This window comes from Hyalella azteca, unplaced genomic scaffold (assembly GCF_000764305.2).
Source record: "Hyalella azteca isolate HAZT.00-mixed unplaced genomic scaffold, Hazt_2.0.2 contig10210, whole genome shotgun sequence".
NCBI lineage: Eukaryota > Metazoa > Arthropoda > Malacostraca > Amphipoda > Hyalellidae > Hyalella > Hyalella azteca.
This window is the reverse complement of record NW_025940256.1, coordinates 447,048-467,024: the sequence shown is the minus strand read 5'-3', so window position 1 is coordinate 467,024 and position 19,977 is coordinate 447,048. Positions and strand designations below refer to the sequence as shown.

Sequence of the window (19,977 nt, the reverse complement as noted above, 5' to 3'; positions counted from 1 at the left end):
TTCATCACAATTGTGGTTTAGGTACAATGGTGCAAGATACATCCTCCGCGAATTGTATTGCTTGCAACGTTTCAAAACAAACAGTGAAAATTTTCACGATTTATACAAATTCTGAATTTGCTAACCAAATCATTTTTGTGCTTTGTGCTTATTAAAATTTAATAGGTTTCAGAGATTTAAATTAGCTTTTAATAATGGCATTTCTGAATAAATTCTTGAATGTATAAACGAATTTCTTTAATTTAACGTCTTCAATCTTTGCATATAATCAAAATAAAACTTCAAATATTCGATGCATTTTTTACGCGTTTAATAAAACTGCTTGAAAAATGTAAATATATCGAAAACTAAAATAAAAATTTCTCATTGCGAGATTTTCCTGAGATATGCAACAAAGATGAACCCATAATTTGCCGCGACTCTTTTCCTGCAGTACAGCTGTGCCTGCTGTACCAATCGTGCCTGCTGTGCCGGCTGTACCAATCGTGCCGGCTGTACGAATCGTGCCTGCTGTGCCTGCTGTACCAATCGTGCCGGCTGTACGAATCGTGCCTGCTGTACCAATCGTGCCTGCTGTACTAATCGTGCCTGCTGTGCCTGCTGTACCAATCGTGCCTGCTGTGCTAATCGTGCCTGCTGTGCCGGCTGTACCAATCGTGCCGGCTGCGCTAATCGTGCCTGCTGTGCCGGCTGTACCAATCGTGCCCGCTGTACCAATCGTGCCGGCTGTACCGATCGTGCCTGCTGTGCTAATCGTGCCAGCTGTGCCGGCTGTACCAATCTTTGCCTGCTGTACAAATCGTGCCTGCTGTGCTAATCGTGCCTGCTGTGCCGACTGTACCAATCGTGCCTGCTGTGCTAATCGTGCCAGCTGTACCAGCTGTACCAATCGTGCCTGCTGTGCTAATCGTGTCTGCTGTGCTAATCGTGCGTGCTGTGCCGGCTGTGCCAATCGTGCCTGCTATGCCAATCGTGCCTGCTGTGATAAGCAAGTCAGTTGTATCTATTTTCCATGCCGTGTCAGCATTTTGTGGGTCGCAAACTCTTGTCCGGTGTGCCGAACTCCGCCGCTTATGTCGCCTCTCAATTCGGCGGTGTGGTCACTGGGCTCAAGAGCGACCGTTTTAACTCGTGTTACTCTATATACACTCAGAGAAATGAGTGAAACTTTGTCCAAATGTTGCCTTCTGTTCATTTTGATCCATGAAGGTTGGTCCCCAAAAAGGGCGCATCAGTACTACGGACAGATTTTGCGTCAGTATTTTGACAATATGACCCTTTCAATTTTCTGAGTGTAGGGAAAGTTCCAGTGAGTTACTGAACTGTACAACAAAGTTTTAAATAAACGACGGTCGTTACACGATGAACACTCAGTCATTGAGTGTCTATGAAATTTTATTCCGAAAAGGCAATTAAACTTCAGTCGAGTCCTGTGCTCTGAAGGCAGTCTAGTTCAGACCGTTGAGCACAAGTGGCTAAATTCGCGAGTGGATCGCAACAAAATATGTTTACTTTGTAAAGCAATTTATCTATTTTTGACAGTGAAAATGCACATTAGATCGGTCTAGAATTATTATTGTTCGTATAAACGTTTATCTGAAATAGTATACGTGCAGATATTATTTACTTGTGTCCGCTTACCATTGATACTGAATGTGACGGTCTCATGTGTCAGATGCTGCAAGGTTTGGTCGAATTAACAACTATATTTTTTAAACATGGATAAAATTAATTTATTTTAAATTAAATATCAGAATGTCCCAGTGGTTACAGATTGACAACTATACTTCTTAAACAAGGAAAAATTTACTTATTTATATTAAATACCAGAATGGCCTAGTGACTACATTTCAGTGTAGACAAATGCAGTGGGTTGCAGGTTCGAAATCCCAGCAAACTGTGAGAATCCTTCTAGAACAACCAACTGATATTCGTGTCCATCTAAAAGTCAAACAATTATTTTATCTTTCTGTGATGCAGTCCTAGGTTCTGAAACTTCTTTGGCACATAAATGAGATTTTTTCTATTTTCTCAGATAATTTACCGCGCTCGGTGCCATGTTTGCAGACGTCTGCCCTAGCATCGCGTCTCCTGCGGCCGCCGCATTCCCGGGAGCCGTTATTTATTTCCTGGCCGTGAGGAGCCTTAATTGAGCCGTGCCTTCATTGAACCGTGCCTTCATTGAGCCGTGCCTTCATTGAGCCGTGCCTTCATTGAGCCGTGCCTTCATTGAGGCACGTGAGGAGCCGTAATTGAGCCGTGCCTTCATTGAGCCGTGCCTTCATTGAGCCGTGCCTTCATTGAGCCGTGCCTTCATTGAGCCGTGCCTTCATTGAGCCGTGCCTTCATTGAGCCTGTCTCTTATACACATCTAGATGTGTATAAGAGACAGATATAANTATCTTCACCTAAGTTATCTTCACCTAAGTTATCTTCACCTAAGTTATCTCTGTCTCTTATACACATCTAGATGTGTATAAGAGACAGGTGTCGGGTGGAGTGGTGTCGGGTGGAGTGGTGTCGGGTGGAGTGGTGTCGGGTGGAGTGGTGTCGGGTGGAGTGGAGGGAGTGACGCGTGTCATCAAGTTAGTGTCTCTTTTCAGGACGGAATTAAGTGAATCAGAGACGCGGCCGCTGCGCCGCTCCTAAAGAACCTGTTGCTCGGGAGTCTTCCTTTTCTCTTCAGTCTGTGCTGCAGCACACAGAAAAATGAAGGCCATATTGTCTGCAAATTATATTGTCTAAATATTCAGATTGAATCAATGAGTCATTATGTCCAAAAGTGTTGGGTGGAGTGGTGTAGTGTGTAGTACACTATTTTGCCTGGTAAACTGGGTCATAATGACCCATACAGGAGTGAAAATGGCATCGCTATTTGGACAAAGTCCTTGTCATTTCTCCGAGTGAGGTGTGTGTCTTGTGTCCTTCGGATTACCCGCACTGTCGCCCAATTAAATTAAATAAAATAAGGTTGTTTTTGGCAGGCTTCTCGCCGCCATTGTACGTCTAATTTATTCAAGTGGAACTAATTTCGAAAATAAAATTATTTCGAAAAATATTAAGTGATACTTTCCAGAGCTGCTCTGAGGCTCCTTTATTTTGTTTTATAATATAATGAAGAAAGTAATGGAAAAAATATAAAGTAAAACATTCTATCCAATTCTTTATGCCTGTCGATCATTAATCTCGCTATCACTTGAGTTATTTAAAGCGATTTAAATTACTTGTAGCATTTAAAAATAAATAACTATAACATTTAAATAAGATTGAAGACAGTTAGATAACAAATAACATACGAGACATAAACTTTTTCTTCTATTAAACTACTTCAAGTTTGATTGCCGTACTGCATATGTATACTGCTACACTGGTGATATAAAGTGGGGGGAAATAAATATTCGTACACTTGAAAAATCGTATTTTAATGTATGTAAGTACACAAACTTAACAGGAAAAGTGATTTAAATTATGTATAGAGACGCATAGTATTCAAAAATACTATCAAAAGAAATTAAATCTCAATGCAACAAAAAACAATGCAACATCTGTCTCTTATACACATCTAGATGTGTATAAGAGACAGCTTCTATTATTTTACATTATTCGAAATGGATGAGTTGCGGCAAGGAAAAATATTCATTTATTTATGATGGTTTGTTCACTGATGCTTCTAAACTTTGTTCAGATTATGCGTGTGTTATGTCATGAGATTTAAACATTCAATGCTCTGATTAAAACTCACTGAACGCAATGGAAAATATTAGCTTCCTACGAGAGTAGAAATATAATTCAAAATGTATTGTGTGGCATCGTATGTAAATTAAAGGNACCTGTCTCTTATACACATCTAGATGTGTATAAGAGACAGAAGTTATCTTTACCTAAGTTATCTTCACTAAGTTATCTTCACTAAGTTATCTTCACTAAGTTATCTTCACCTAAGTTATCTTCACTAAGTTATCTTCACAAAACTTAGAGGCAGCAAATCGCAACTTCCTAACGACCGCCGTTCAAGTTTGCTACCCGCAAGCGCGTCCTGGAATATTTTGGCTCCAAGCGAGGCCTAATTTTTAGCGCTTACTATGATAAAACGCTCTTAAAAATAATACAATAATATTATATAATTATCAATTTGATAAAACATACTTGAAAAAAAATATATGTAATTATCTTGAAAATATATCAACCTGATAGAATACAATTAAATATTTCATCATTATGATTAAGTGAGCAATAAATGTACGTCTAATGATTGCTTCAATCGAAAAATATTAGAAATTTAGTAGCTAAAAAATAACAGTACGAAAATGTGTAATATTTTCATTAAAAACATTTTAAATGAAAATATTTGTAATTATCCTGGATATTCAAGTTCCGGACAAATTTTTCTCATTATTTTGCGGGCGTAAACATTCAATATACTTACGACCATTCGAAATTTAAAAGATTCATGCAAATTAATGAGATTCCACGGCTGGTTTGCTGTAAAATTGGAAGAGAAACTTGTACAAATTTTACGGGAATATTTATTTTGTTAAACGAAGTATGTTATGTAAACTATGCATAATTAACTGATTAATAACCTTGCAGAAACGTTGCCTTCTTTATGTTTACTGTTGAAGCAACCTTCCATCAAGGACCATCAAGCGGAGTACATAACCTTCCATCAAGGACCATCAAGCAGTGTACAAGCAACCATCCATCAAGGAGCATCAAGCGGTGTACAAGCAACCTTCCATCAAGGACCATCAAGCGGTGTACAAGCAACCATCCATCAAGGACCATCAAGCGGTGCACAAGCAACCTTCCATCAAAGACCATCAAGCGGTGTACAAGCAACCTTCCATCAAGGACCATTAAGCGGTGTACAAATAACCTTCCATCAAGGACCATCAAGCGGTGCACAAGCAACCTTCCATCAAGTACTATCAAGCGGTGTACAAGCAACCTTCCATCAAGGACCATCATGCTGTGTACAAGCAACCTTCCATCAAGGACCATCAAGCGGTGCACAAGCAACCTACCATCAAGGACCATCAAGCGGTGTACAAGCAACCTTCCTTCAAGGACCATCATGCTGTGTACAAGCAACCTTCCTTCAAGGACCATCAAGCGGTGTACAAACAGCCTTCCTTCAAGGACCATCGAACTGTGCACAAGCAACCTTCCATTAAGGACCATCAAGCGGTGCACAAGCAACCTTACATCAAGGACCATCAAGCGGTGTACAAGCAACCTTCCTTCAAGGACCATCAAGGACCATCAGGCAACTTCCCCGGTCCCCTTAATTAACAAGTTAGATGAATTGCGTGCCATATAATTTGTTCGTCTCAAGACCGCCAGAAAATTCCCCCCAAGTGATGCATGCATCGGCCACTTTAACTTCTTGAGGTCCAGGCTAGCAAGAGGCAGTGTTGTTGCCACCGGCAAAAATGAATGGGTCTGATTGGCTAAATGGTGACAAACTTTACTATCAACAGCTTGATACAGCAAGTGGACGTAGCTCTGATATGTGCTTTTGTCGGAACAAACTGGGTCAGAATGACCCTTCAGGGGGTCAAAAAGTGCATCGGAATTTAGGCAATGTCTGACTCATTTCTTTGACTGTAAGAAATGTGGAGCAGAGTACATTGCCTGACCTGACTGCTGTTATTACTACACTACACACAGAAAAATGCGGGAGAGAATTTCTACAAATACCAAAGAACTTTTGGCGCTTGCGTGGTGCAGTTTGGCCCGGAAAATAGTTCATCCGGACAAGTTTGGCCCGGAAAATAGTTCATCCGGACACTGTTTGGTCCCGGAAAATAGTTCATCCGGACACCGTTTGGGCCCGGAAAATAGATCATCCGGACACAGTTTGGCCCGGAAAATAGTTCATCCGGACACAGTTTGGTCCGAAAAATAGTTCATCCGGACACCATTTGGGCCCGGAAAATAGTTCATCCGGACACTGTTTGGCCCGGAAAATAGTTCATCCGGATACCGTGTGGCCCGGAAAGTAGTTCATCCGGACATCGTTTGGCCCGGAAAATAGTTCATCCGGACACTGTTTGGCCCGGAAAATATTTCATCCGGACACTGTTTGGCCCGGAAAATAGTTCATCCGGACACAGTTTGGCCCGGAAAATAGTTCTTCCGGACACTGTTTGGCCCGGAAAATATTTCATCCGGACACTGTTTGGCCCGGAAAATAGTTCATCCGGACACAGTTTGACCCGGAAAATAGTTCATCCAGACACTGTTTGGCCCGGAAAATAGTTCATCCGGACACTGTTTGGCCCGGAAAATATTTCATCCGGACGCTGTTTGGCCCGGAAAATAGTTCATCCGGACACAGTTTGGCCCGGAAAATAGTTCTTCCGGACACCATTTGGGCCCGGAAAATATTTCATCCGGACACTGTTTGGCCCGAAAAATAGTTCATCCGGACACTCTTTGGCCCGGGTTTTAAAGTTACGTGCGCTCTCTGCTCGCGCTTTGGCAAATGAAGTTATGTCACGATCTGAAAAATGAAAGACATTCATTATTCTGAGTGAAGGGAAATGCCTACACTCCTCATCACCCGATATGTGATCGCCTCACATTCCCGCTTATCACCCGCTTCACATGCCCACCCATCTCTTGCCTCACATGCCCACCCATCTCCTGCCTCACATGCCCACCCATCTCCTGCCTCACATGCCCACCCATCNCACGAACCGAACGACCGGTGCACGAATTAAATGAATGAACGACGCACGAACCGAACGACCGGTGCACGAATTAAATGAATGAACGGCGCACGAACCGAACGACCGGTGCACGAATTAAATGAATGAACGGCGCACGAACCGAACGACCGGTGCACGAATTAAATGAATGAACGACGCACGAACCGAACGACCGGTGCACGAATTAAATGAATGAACGACGCACGAACCGAACGACCGGTGCACGAATTAAATGAATGAACGGCGCACGAACCGAACGACCGGTGCACGAATTAAATGAATGAACGGCGCACGAACCGAACGACCGGTGCACGAATTAAATGAATGAACGGCGCACGAAATAACGTCGCACGAATTCACCCCACGCGACTAGAGGTCTATTAGTTCAGGGCTACAATTTGTTTTCCTAAAATAATTAGTTATTAGCTATTAATTGAGCGTTGTGATAGTTTTTTGCATGACTGAAAATAATTGCCACTCAGGACCCATGACTGTGAAGGAATGATTAGACGATTAACTGCGGGATGAGGTTTGATTGTGTTTGAAATTGCAATTAAATTGGTATCGTCCAATTAATCAGTAAATAAATCACACAAAATATTTGACGTTCCATTTGGAGTTTAATATGTGTTTTCTCATACAAGTTTTCAATTTATATTTTGAACCCCGAAGCAACGAGCTGATTTATGATCAGTTCATATGCCGCCATTCTTCATAAAACATGAACAATACAAAAGAATACCATAGAATACCTTATAGTACAATACAACACACTACAATGCAATACAATACAAAAGAAGATTAACATTGAAATAAAATTCAAAAGAAATCGAATAATTTTACGATGTTCACCGAGATAATGAATTTGCATCTATATCCTGAAGCAAATATTTAAGATCCTGTCTCGTCTTATCTATGTATGGACTGTTGACTCGTCAGAATGCGCGAGCGCGGTTCACTACATGCATAAAGTAAAGCTAAGCATCATAACTCTGGCCTAGATATATATATTCTTGAGCCTTATGCTGCATTAAGCTGCTCGAGCGTTTTTCATTAGCGTCAAGCAGGCTGGTAAGCTCTAAAATGGTCTAAAGCCGGCCTAGGAGGCAGAAAAAATGCCAAAAATGGCCTGAAAAGCACCTGTGTTCGCAACATTCATTTTGAGATTTTCTATATTTTAATGTAATAAATAAATGTTATGGATATTTTACTTGCTTCAACATTTTCATTCCTTTCCCTCTGGGAGGAAAAATTTAATCTACCTTTGGTGTGATAGAGGAAAAGCAATCCCTGATTTTTAGCTTTGCAGTCTTCGAGCATGGATATAGACGTTGACAATGTCCTTTATGAACCGATCGAGATCACAAATCATGTAATTTAAACCATGCATATTAATTCATCTGTTTCTATCACTGACCCCATTTTCTTACAGTATAACCAAAATGCAGTTAAAACATTATAAATTACACGTAATTTACTGCCGTGTAAGTAATCAGCTGCAAATGTTCCTCGTTTATCAGTACCTGGACGTGACAAATCTGCTCCCGCTGAACACAATCAGTGAAGGAAAGCCTTCCCGCGGCTCTCTTAATCTTTGGTCGATATATTCCATCGTGCTACGAATCTATGAATTTATTGCTCACCTTCAACGTCCTTGCTGCATGTTAAAATATCGGAGAATTTGTCGTTGATTGATGAGGACTATAGAGCTGATTGAGTCTTCACTCAGAGAAATAAGCGGCACAGTCCAAAATAGCGATGCATATTCACGCGCATTGGTGGTGAAGATGTGGGGTGACCCACATCTTGTGTGGGTCATTCTGACCCAGTTTACCCCTGGCAACATTGGTGTATCAGTGCTACGTGCATAAAGTGTATGAATATTTAGGCAATATTATCTGTTCATTTTTTTGAGTGTTAGCTATATTTCTCTCTTCGTCGCCCAGCTTCCAATGATGCTCTTGAGAGACATTCAGTGAGCGTAATAAAAAAAATTAATTCATCTTGAAACTTGTGGTGAGCAATCACTCAATTTTTGTGCTTGACGTTGAAGTTGAAGATTTGCTTCAAATTTACGTAATATCAATTATCCGGAGGAGCCATACATTTTTTATTTAGAAACAATAACTATATTTTTCATATTTTTGTCAACGATGCAATGTGAATTTGACCTTTTCAAAATTTAATTTGTGTGAAAGTTACTTCAGGTTTTATTCGCACAGGGTTTAATTGTATTCTATCACATTATTATTTGCATCAAAATATCCATAAACCGATGGTAAATATCAATAAATTTCACGCAGAAAGGAATTATACGGTTCTAAACAAACAGCTAAACAGTTCACCCAGTTCATCAGTAGTGGTTGGTAAATTCAATGCAAGAAGGTTTATTGTGTATTTTTAAGCAATATTGTGAAGCAGTCTTTCGAGAAAAATAATGTGAAATTAATATATATTTATCGGTAACATTAATATTGTGAATGAATATATATTTGGGCTATGAGTGGGTCATGTTTTTTCGGGATGAGAAAAATTTGACTTCAATTGCGGTGGAGGTTTTTTCATAGCAATGCTTCAATTTTCAATTTAAGAAAAAATTCTGCCCCGAAGAAGTAAATGAAATACTGAGTTCATGTCCCGTAGAGTACATGCTTCTTCTCCTCGAAAAATTTGATATTTCATGGAAACCTTACAGCTTTTATGCTTTGAAGTCTCCGAATTGATTGGCTCTGAAGCTTTGTCACTTAAAACTTGCCGATATCAATAAAAATTGTATCAACAGTCAGAATCAACAGGTTTTTAATCTCATGAATATTTTTATTCGTTCTATATTTAGTGTCAGCCTAGTAAATTTACTTCTAAACTGCCAATATTGGCAAGCGCTTTAATTTAGTTTTGAACTTACAATTGAGCGTTGTTTCACGCTAGTTTTGAATTGGGCTTGTGGGTTTCGTTAATTAAGGAATCGTGGTAATTGGGCTTTCTAGTGAGACGAATGAAACATAAAACTAGTGCGACGTAACTAGTGAAACGTAAAACTAGTGCGACGTAAAACTAGTGCGACGTAACACTAGTGAGACGTAAAACTAGTGAGACGTAAAACTAGTGAGACGTAAAACTAGTGAGGCGTAAAACTAGTGAGACGTTAAACTAATGAGACGTAAAACTAGTGAGACGCAAAACTGGTGAGACGTAAAACTAGTGAGACGTAAAACTAGTGAGAGGTAAAACTAGTGAGACGTAAAACTAGTGAGACGTAAAACTGGTGAGACGTAAAACTAGTGAGACGTAAAACTGGTGAGGCGTAAAACTAGTGAGACGTAAAACTAGTGAGACGTAAAACTGGTGAGACGTAAAACTAGTGAGACGTAAACCTAGTGAGAGGTAAAACTAGTGAGACATAAAACTAGTGAGACATAAAACTAGTGAGATATAAAACTAGTGAGGCGTAAAACTAGTGAGGCGTAAAACTAGTGAGACGTAAAACTAGTAAGACGTAAAACTAGTGAGACGCAAAACTGGTGAGACGTAAAACTAGTGAGACGTAAAACTGGAGAGATAAAGAATTTTTCTGCCAGCCCTGAAAACGCTCGGTGATTTCGTTCTGACATTTTTAGAAGAACTACAAATATTTTAATGGAAGATGACCCATGAAAAACATTATTTATTTTTCACGCGTTATTTTAAAATATATAGTTTAGTATTGCATGCATTGCGAAATTATTCTAATTTTTTGGAAACTGTGACATGAAAAAAATTTCTAAGTTTTCATTTCAGATGGTTTTTGCGCGTTACTTAACCAGGGAAATGCAAGTTAAGTATTAATAGAATCTTTATATGAACATTCCAGTTAAGTCGGTTATTTAACCATTACTCGTGGCTGCTGGTTGACATTCATATCATTTAAAATAATTAAATGAAGCAGGCATTTATTAACGTTAGTGTACAATCGAACAATAAATCGATAAATAATAATCCCTGGCTGTCTGGATGTGGCTGACTGAAGGGGATGTGGCTAGCTAATTTGGACGTGGCTGGCTAATTAGGATGTGGCTGACTGAGGAGGATGTGGCTGACTGAGGAGGATGTGGCTGACTGCGGAGGATGTGGATGACTGAGGAGGATGTGGCTGACTGCAAAGGATGTGGATGACCGAAGAGGATGTGGCTGACTGTGAAGGATGTGGCTGACTGAAGAGGATGTGGCTGTGTCCATCACTTGTGGCGCAAGCAACGAAGTCAATTAATATCAGCCGGCTCCATTAGTGTCCTGGAGCAGCTGAGGCTGCGGTGGTATTGCAATGTGGCGTCGACTTAGCAGCGTAGCCCAGCTGTGGCAGTGTGTCGTGGTTGTGGAGATATGGCACAATATCGCCGCTGTGGCAGTGTGTCGTGGTTGTGGAGATATGGCACAATATCGCCGCTGTGGCAGTGTGGCGTGGTTGTGGAGATATGGCACAATATTGCCGCTGTGGCAGTGTGGAGTAGTTGTGGAGATATGGCACAATATTGCCGCTGTGGCAGTGTGGAGTAGTTGTGGAGATATGGCACAATATCGCCGCTGTGGCAGTGTGGCGTAGTTGTGGAGATATGGTACAATATCGCCGCTGTGGCAGTGTGGCGTGGTTGTGGAAATATGGCAAAATATCGCCGCTGTAGCAGTGTGGCGTGGTTGTGGAGATATGGCACAATATCGCCACTGGGGCACAATAAAATCGATGTGGCACTGCTGCGACAGTGTGGCGTAATTGTTAGGTTTCATACAATAACGGCAGTGTCTCGTAAATGTATCACGGTTGTGATAGAATTGCATGGCTCTCGGTGATGCTGTGATGACATATCTTAAGCGGCTGAACTTGGTGGATGCATTGATTTGGGTCCGAGGCTTGACTCTTGATGTAACAAGCGCACAGTGTTCCATGTAACGAGCATGACGTTTTGATGTAACAAGCGATGATGTTTCTATGCATGAAACGGTAAGGTTTCGATGTAACAAGTGCACAGTGTTCCATGTAACAAGTGCAAATTTAAGTGTTCCATCTAACAAGTGCAAAGTGTTCCATGTAACAAGATCGCAGTGTTCCATGTAACAAGTGCAAAGTGTTCCATGTAACAAGTGCACAGTATTCCATGTAACAAATGCACCGTGTCCCATGTAACAAGATCATCGTGTTCCATGTAACAAGTTCACAGTGTTCCATATAACAAGCTATGAGGTTTCGATGTAACAAGCGCTGAATTCCATGCCACAAGCCATCATGCTTCAATGTAACGAGCGATGATGTTTGGATGTAACAAGCGAAGAAGATTTGATGCAAAAAACGATGAAGTTTCGATGTAACAATCGCTCAGTGTTGTTACATGTAACAATTATGAGTTGCTATTGATTCCAATGACAGCTCGCTGTACAGTCGACTTTTGTGTTCATTGGACGCGTCGGCGCGATTTCGGTCTGTTAATTGGTCCAATATATAGCGGTGCTGAACGCAAACAGTGTTGCCGTTTCGCAGGAGGAACGTAAGAGGTGTTGCCATTTGGCATGAGGAATATAAAAGATAACGCAATTTGGTGGGAAAATATAACTCAGTACTCACTGCAGTGAGTGACAGAGAGCGCATTTTCTCGTCGACGCAAACGTTAAGTCACGGACGGACAGACAGACGACAGACGGACGGACAGACGGACATGGCGAGCACAATAGCACCTATTTTCTATAAATGAGAAAATGCGCTAAACACGCAAGAACCAACAGAGTTGTCACTGAGAACGCCATTGAAAAACAAAGTTAACTGTGTTAAACAAAAACAAAATAAACTGTGCAGCAGTTAAAGAGAATGAATGGTAATGCAGTTATTGCATTCAAAAGGATGAACGCAACTAATGTTGCAGTTTATTGAGGCAGCAAATGAATTTAGATTGAACTTTAATTTAGTATTGACATCAATATTACAATTATTACACTACATACTATCTTTGTGAGAATATTTTAAGAAATGGAAATGCTTGAAATATTTAACTGATTTTGTGGCACGACTTCTTGCTTGCCTGCTGACGAGTCAAGTTTAGTAGACTAAGGTGATTAGCTAAGGTGATTAACGTCCGGTTAATGAGAACAACTTGTAGTAAGTGGATTATAGCAGCCATATCTGCTGCTCTCGCCAAGTTAGTACATAAAACTTGCTCATTATTATCTTTTTTGTCTTTGCAAATATCGGAGTATCTCTAACCAATGGAATAAAATTTTTGAAGGCTTCTTTTTTTTTAAGTTAAAAGCTCATGATGCTCTAGTTTTTTAGTTAGATATATAATTTTGAACTAATATGCAAGCCTGAATCTATTAGAGACAATGATATATTAAAAAGTTCTGCATTTTCAATAGATCTTCGTACTACAAACTGATACCGCCGTAGTGACACTTCCATAGTGATATATCCAAAGTACTTACGTATACCAGGTACGTAGTACGTAGGTTTACCGATTCCTACGCACGATACCAACTTGATGAAATGATACTGAATCAATTATCAGTGAAGTATCAACTAAACTGCCGTGCATCGATCAACTGATCTTCATATATTCATGAACCTGCGTTTAAAATTTGACCAAGAGATAATTTTTATCAGGCGCTGGTATTAGCTGCTTCAATTAATTTTTTTTTCAAAAAGCGATAAGCTGCCATCAAGTAGGTGTACGTGTACTGTTTTTAAATCTTCTCAAAATGAATACTCGATTTATGTGTTCTTTTACGTGCACTGTTTTCAAATCTTCTTCAATTTAATACTCGGTGTACGTGTTCTTTTACGTGTACTGTTTTTAAATCTTCTTTAAATACTCGGTGTACGTGTTCTTTTACGTGTACTGTTTTTAAATCTTCTTTAATTTAATACTCGGTGTATCTGATTCTTTAAGAAACTATTTTTAGTTATCATTAATATAATACTCGGTGCACTTGTTTATTTACGCGTAAAATTCTGTTCTGGAAATATATAGGCAAGTTGGCGCTTGTTTCTTTATTTTAATTATTGTTTACTGCTTTTGCATTGCCTCCTCAGTGAACCTGTTCCTGCAGGGTTCTGTTTTCAAATGTTCCATAATCAATACTCGGGGCAGTAATTCTTTGCTCTGTCATTAATATTATTGTTCTTCTTTAAATGAACTAAGCAAATGAACACAAGTTAAAATGAACGTAGTATATTTTTTCCTAAATAATGATCCTTTTCCTAAAGCGCGCTATACCGCGAAAGGCTTCAAATCGCGAAAAAATAGCCGTGAAGTCATATTTTGTGCGAACATATAGAAATGATAAATTTAAATGTTTATTCATGTAAAATCACGCCTCTAGAAGCCAATTGATAAATGATAAGTAGATAAAATATATTTTTTTTATTCTCAATCACCTATAACAGTCGCTCAATGGATAATCTATCACCATCAGATACTGTATGACCAATCATAATTATCTATATCATATGGGACCGATAATATTATAGAAGTTATTCCACTAATATAATTAATTATCTATTAGTTACGGAGGAGTTCGGAGCCGCTGCTTCTGCTTTCTTAACCCGCTGAATTTCTACGCCTGTTCCCATTTCTGACCATAAAATTTTAAAGAACTCTTTACTGTAACGATTGAAATAATTGTGAGTAAAATTCATCACAATAACTTTTTCTATGTTGCAATAAGCTTCATTATTTTCAAATAATAATTTAAGTGGCTTTTCGTATTATTAGTCTGATCAAATTGCAAGTTCTCAAAGAATTTAAAAGCAAAGAAATCGTAAAATCATTATATCTTCACGTAAATGTTTTGGGGACAAGCGCAATCATCAGTTTAAAAAAATTAAATTCGGTTTCATCACAAATCGATTTGCAGAAAGTATTTTCGATAATAGCAGGCGTGATGACAATGCTGTAAACTTCAATTGGTAACTTTATGACATGTATAATAAGCTCAATGAAAAGCATGCATGCCGCCGTTGCTATGAGCACTTTCACTGCTGATTTCACTTGCATTCTCTTATTTTTATTATATTTCAAATGGTAGAACTTTTTCCAACGTCTTTCTGGATGACCAACGAAAGTTTAGGTACCCACTTGGTCTTGATGGCTAGTGTTCTCGCGGCAACGGCGGCTTGCCTTTCATTAAACTATTATACCGTACGGGATAGAAATTGTCCGTCATTGTTAATGTAATGTGAGGCGGTAATATTTGTTATAAAAATAGTTTATTATTCTACATTTTATTTGTAATCTTAGTTTAGAGTTCGCCTGGAAAAATATGCGGAATGCTAAAGTTCGATGATAGGTGTTGGAAAGCCAGAGCGGAGGTATGTGTTGTGGTAGGATATGTGGTACCAATCTGCAAATAATAGTTGTAGGATAGTTTTGCGAAAATTTCGCTTCCATGCTTATGGATATGTTTTTTTCAGTTTATATTGTTATTCATTTATTTTCATTTGATATTTTTACGACAGCCTCATAGCTCAGGATCGGAGCTCACATTCCAAGACTTGAAGCTCAAATGTGAAGACTAAACCTTCAAGCACAATATGAGTGCCACGCACTTAAGTGTCAACGTTTGGGTGTGTGTTCGTAATATTTTACAACCAGTGATGCAGTGATGGCTTAATTTGTTATTCGAAGAGTGGTGAAATAAAGTATTTTAGTTATCATTTATTAGTGACTAAACCTAGACGATCGTGCAGGCTATAGTTGGTTGGAGCCCCAGCAATACATTCCCTAAAGTTACCTATTGAAGTTAGAGCATTGTCTTCAAACTTGCAATTAGTATAATTATAGAGAAAAGTTTCTGTGGTTCGAATTGTGTCGAAACCGAACTTATTCAAAAACTTTTCGCTGAAGGAAATTGAGATTTCACGCGTACGTGCGATTACCGAAACTTGGAAATAGATATTTTACACGGGCGTGGAATTACCCTAACGTGAATATTGAGATTTCACGCACACGTCCAATTGAGCGTGCAAAAGCGATTACCCATACATGAAAATTGGGATTTCACGCCCGTGTGCGACTGGCCGAACGTGAAAAAGATCGTGTGCTGCAGAAAACTGACAAATGTTTTACTAATAATTTTACATGCGCAGTGCGCGTTACTTATGACAGCATAAGTCATCTGGAAGCAAAGTGTACTATATATTGTTATAACATTGATTAAGAAAAATAACCATTCTTGTATTTTGATTTGGAATTTGTTGAAGATTTCGAAAGAAGTTTAGTGAATAGACATACTGATTAACTGAGAGCAAAAGGTAACTTAATTACTTTTTTGTTTTTAGATATTATATTAGCGTTCAACTACGTTTACACTTGTCGCAGATTTTAAATGTATTGAGGGCAGTATAAAAAAGCCATTGAGCGACAATTAGTATTGCCTTTCTGATTATATTTTTTTTATTCCGCAAATTTTATTGATTTTGATTTTTAGTTCTGATTTGATCGATTTTGATTTTCCAACAAATTTAGCGTTTTATTCTCTTTGTGAAAATAACAGTCAGAATTTCGTATTGTCAGATATTAAGCGGGGTTGACAGCAGGGCTACGGGTAAATGGTGGCGAAAAATATACTTAAAGAAATGAATGAAACGCTGTCCAAATATCGATGAACTTTATTCCGTAGTGTGCCCTACTTACCCACTTTGGCGCTCCAAATGGCTTAACAGTGGTACGTCTGCTTAAGCTCAGTGCCTCTGCTGGTGCTGTGGGTAAGGAAGTGTGCGACTATTTGGACAAGATGACCCATTTATTCTTCTGAATGTAAAGTGACAAAGTGAGTCACGCGTCGTGGCGCTCTCTATGCATACCGTCGCCGCGACCTAACGATCTGCAGCGCATGTGTTGCTTAAGAGTTTGTGTTGCTTGAGAGTTTGTGTTGCTTGAGAGTTTGTGTTGCTTGAGAGTTTGTGTTGCTTGAGAGTTTGTGTTGCTTGAGAGTTTGTGTTGCTTGAGAGTTTNGAGAGTTTGTGTCATGTGAGAGTTTGTGTCATGTGAGAGTTTGTGTCATGTGAGAGTTAGGTCTTGTGGGAGATCGTGTCATGTGAGAGTTGTGTCATGTGAGAGATCGTGTCATGTGAGAGTTTGTGTCATGTGAGAGTTGTGTCATGTGAGAGTTTGTGTCATGTGAGAGTTAGTGTCATGTGAGAGTTTGTGTCATGTGAGAGTTTGTGTCATGTGAGAGTTTGTGTCATGTGAGAGTTAGGTCTTGTGGGAGATCGTGTCATGTGAGAGTTGTGTCATGTGAGAGATCGTGTCATGTGAGAGTTTGTGTCATGTGAGAGTTGTGTCATGTGAGAGTTTGTGTCATGTGAAAGTTTGTGTCATGTGAGAGTTTGTGTCATGTGAGAGTTTATGTCATGTGAGACATCGTGTCATGTGAGAGTTTGTGTGACTTAAGAGTTCGCATTACCTGAGAGTTTCTAAAATCTAGGAGCTTAGTCATTTGACAGTATGGAATGCGTGTCCTAATCAAAGGGATCAAAACGCATGTTTGCAATCGTATAAAAGGTACAATTTGAAGCGATTTCAAAATTATTTATTATTATGAACGATCCAAAATTGGTGTCTTTCTCGCTAATATGAAATAAATTATTAAACCCTGGAATATTTTCGACACTAAATGAAGGTTTAGATTAAGATATTAAAATTTTGACAAACAACGGAAGCCAAATTTACCTAAATTCCCCAAATAATGATAACTTTGATATGACAAATATTGTTAACAGTAACATGGACGCAAGTTCACTCTCGACTGATGACATCCAAGACGATGGTAAGTAATCATGTAAATGTAGGAGTTACGGACACAATACAATTATTCCCATGTGTCGCATACAAACAAATTCAGGACAGTTTGTAGCGACATTTACGTTGTTTTCTAACTTCTAATAAATTTTCGTAGTCGATGGTTTCTCTGCTGCTTTCGAAAATGCGATTATTTTTTGTTGATTGATGGGAAGTCGCGCTTAGAGATATTAAACTGAAACGCTCCGCTTGAGCGCTCGTAGTGCCGATTGACTTTGAAAGTTTGAACTCAATAAATTTTGATTTACTTGCATGAATTCGTGAAACTCATTTAGGTGAAACAGAATGTGTTCAGTCTTACTCATCGTTTTTCAGTGACACTGAGCTGAGTTGTCACTCAGGCCAGATAGAACACCACTGGATGGCGGAGTATTCAATGAAATGAATGCTTCTTTCCAATTTCAATTTTCGGACATACTTCCTCCAAGTTTGAAATCTCCACCAACCTCCTTTTAATAGGAACAAGATGCTGTACCCAAGGATGTATTAATAGTATAACATTCTTTTCCTCTCTTTCTACTATGAATATTTTCTGTGGTTTCAACTTTTGAACATTTTTAGTCTAAGTTTCGGTTTAAAATCTTACCAACTTCTTATTTTTCGGTGGCACATGATATCGTCACGAGATATGTACAGTATTTATGCTAAAATATTTTTTCGTACTTTATTTATGCTAAAAAATTTTTTAAATTTACAGCTCGTCTAAAATAACTCTATTTTCCTGCTCAGGTTCACTCCACGGACTGATGAGCGTAATTGGGGGGGAGGCTCTGCTTCCCTGCTCCTCTCATCCCCAGCCTTCGGGGCTCACCGCCCCCGAGCATTTCAGTCAAGATGGGGAAGAATCCCGATACTCTTCCCCTCGGTCATCCGGACCCTCATTCTTCCTCCACACTAATTCTTTGTCCCCAACCTGGGGACACGAAGAACCTCAACCCCACGGGGAGCTTGGCGCTCCTCAGGCTCGAGGACTCGTACACTCTTCCTCATCTAGAGGTGGGGCTGCTTATTTCTTGCAGATTTTAGAAATTTTCGTTGAATTATGTCGCACAAAAGTTATAAAATAAGCATAATAAGACAATAATTCTTAATAAAAAATTCTTAGTGCATCTGTTTTATATAATTACAATTACCGCTAACTTCAGCCCCAGACCTGTTGGAGTTATGCAAAGCGTCACTGAATTGTTTTCGCAATTTTTTTAATTTAAATAATACCTGTTAATTGTAAATACTGTTGTTTATTGTGAATGCAAAATTACTAAAGATTTAAAACGGAATTTTAATTCGAACATGTCATTCTTTCAAACGAGTTCTAAAACATGCCTCTGTTTCGATACCAGTATATCATGCCACAGTTTCAAGCCATTTCAAAGCTTTTTAAACTAATTAATTTTTCTGTAAACTAATTATTAATGAAAAATAATTATTACTAATAGTATTCTACGTTCAAGATTTGCTGTCGAGGCACAAAGCTCAGTACCTGCCTCCGGCGCGTCAGTCTCGCCCTTACGCGGCGCTGCCGGACCAGCCTGTGCTGGTGCTCTGGTACAAAGATGGGCTCGGTACGCCTATTTACAGGTAATATTTACACTAACTATACCTTCAGTTACTATTATTACCATACATAATTTAAAAATATGTGATGGTACGGTACGCCTATTTACAGGTAATATTTACACTAACTATACCTTCAGTTACTATTATTACCATACATAATCTAAACATATGTGATGGTACGGTACGCCTATTTACAGGTAATATTTACACTAAATATACCTATAGTTAATATTATTACCATACATAATCTAAAAATATGTGATGGTACGGTACGCCTATTTACAGGTAATATTTACACTAAATATACCTATATTTACTATTATTACCAAATAAACTCATAAAAATATTTGATGTAAACTTTTTAAATGATGATGACCTCTGTACGCCTATTTTCAAGTAATATGCATACTGATTTTACTCTAAAAAAGTTTTGACGGTAAACGTATCAATTGATGATGACCTTGGTACGCCTATTTACATGTAACATATACACTATTTATACTCCAAAAAATGTGTGATGGTGAACGTATCTAATAACTTTACCATCAGTCTACTTAAATTGCAAGTTCACCAAAAATTAATAGTAATGAAAATGCCAGGTATAGCTACCATATCTTCATCAACGACGGTAAGGAGACCATCTCATTCAATATTTCTACTGATTATACTTTCATTTTCTAATTTTTTGAACTGACGATAGAGATGGGTTTCAAACCTCTTTGATAAAAATATGGTGAATTTTCTTGTCGTTGTCTTTTTTTTAATTTTTGACAAACGTATTTAATGGTGATGGACTCGGCACGTCTATTTTCAGTGACTTTTGACACTAGATATACTTACATGCACTTTTTTCATTTACATAGGTACCGCTGATTACTAGAGAGTAT

At 38.8% G+C, this 19,977-nt stretch overlaps 1 protein-coding gene across 1 annotated transcript in view; it reads left to right on the top strand.

Moving 5' to 3' along the window:
* The window catches only part of LOC108678426 (neural cell adhesion molecule 1), a 116,309-nt gene that overhangs the window by 77,339 nt on the left and 18,993 nt on the right, over positions 1-19,977 (top strand). Inside the window, exons 2-3 of the mRNA XM_018166842.2 lie at positions 18,263-18,529; positions 18,985-19,111. Coding sequence (XP_018022331.2) covers positions 18,263-18,529; positions 18,985-19,111 — 394 coding nt within the window. The remainder of the gene's footprint in view (positions 1-18,262; positions 18,530-18,984; positions 19,112-19,977) is intronic.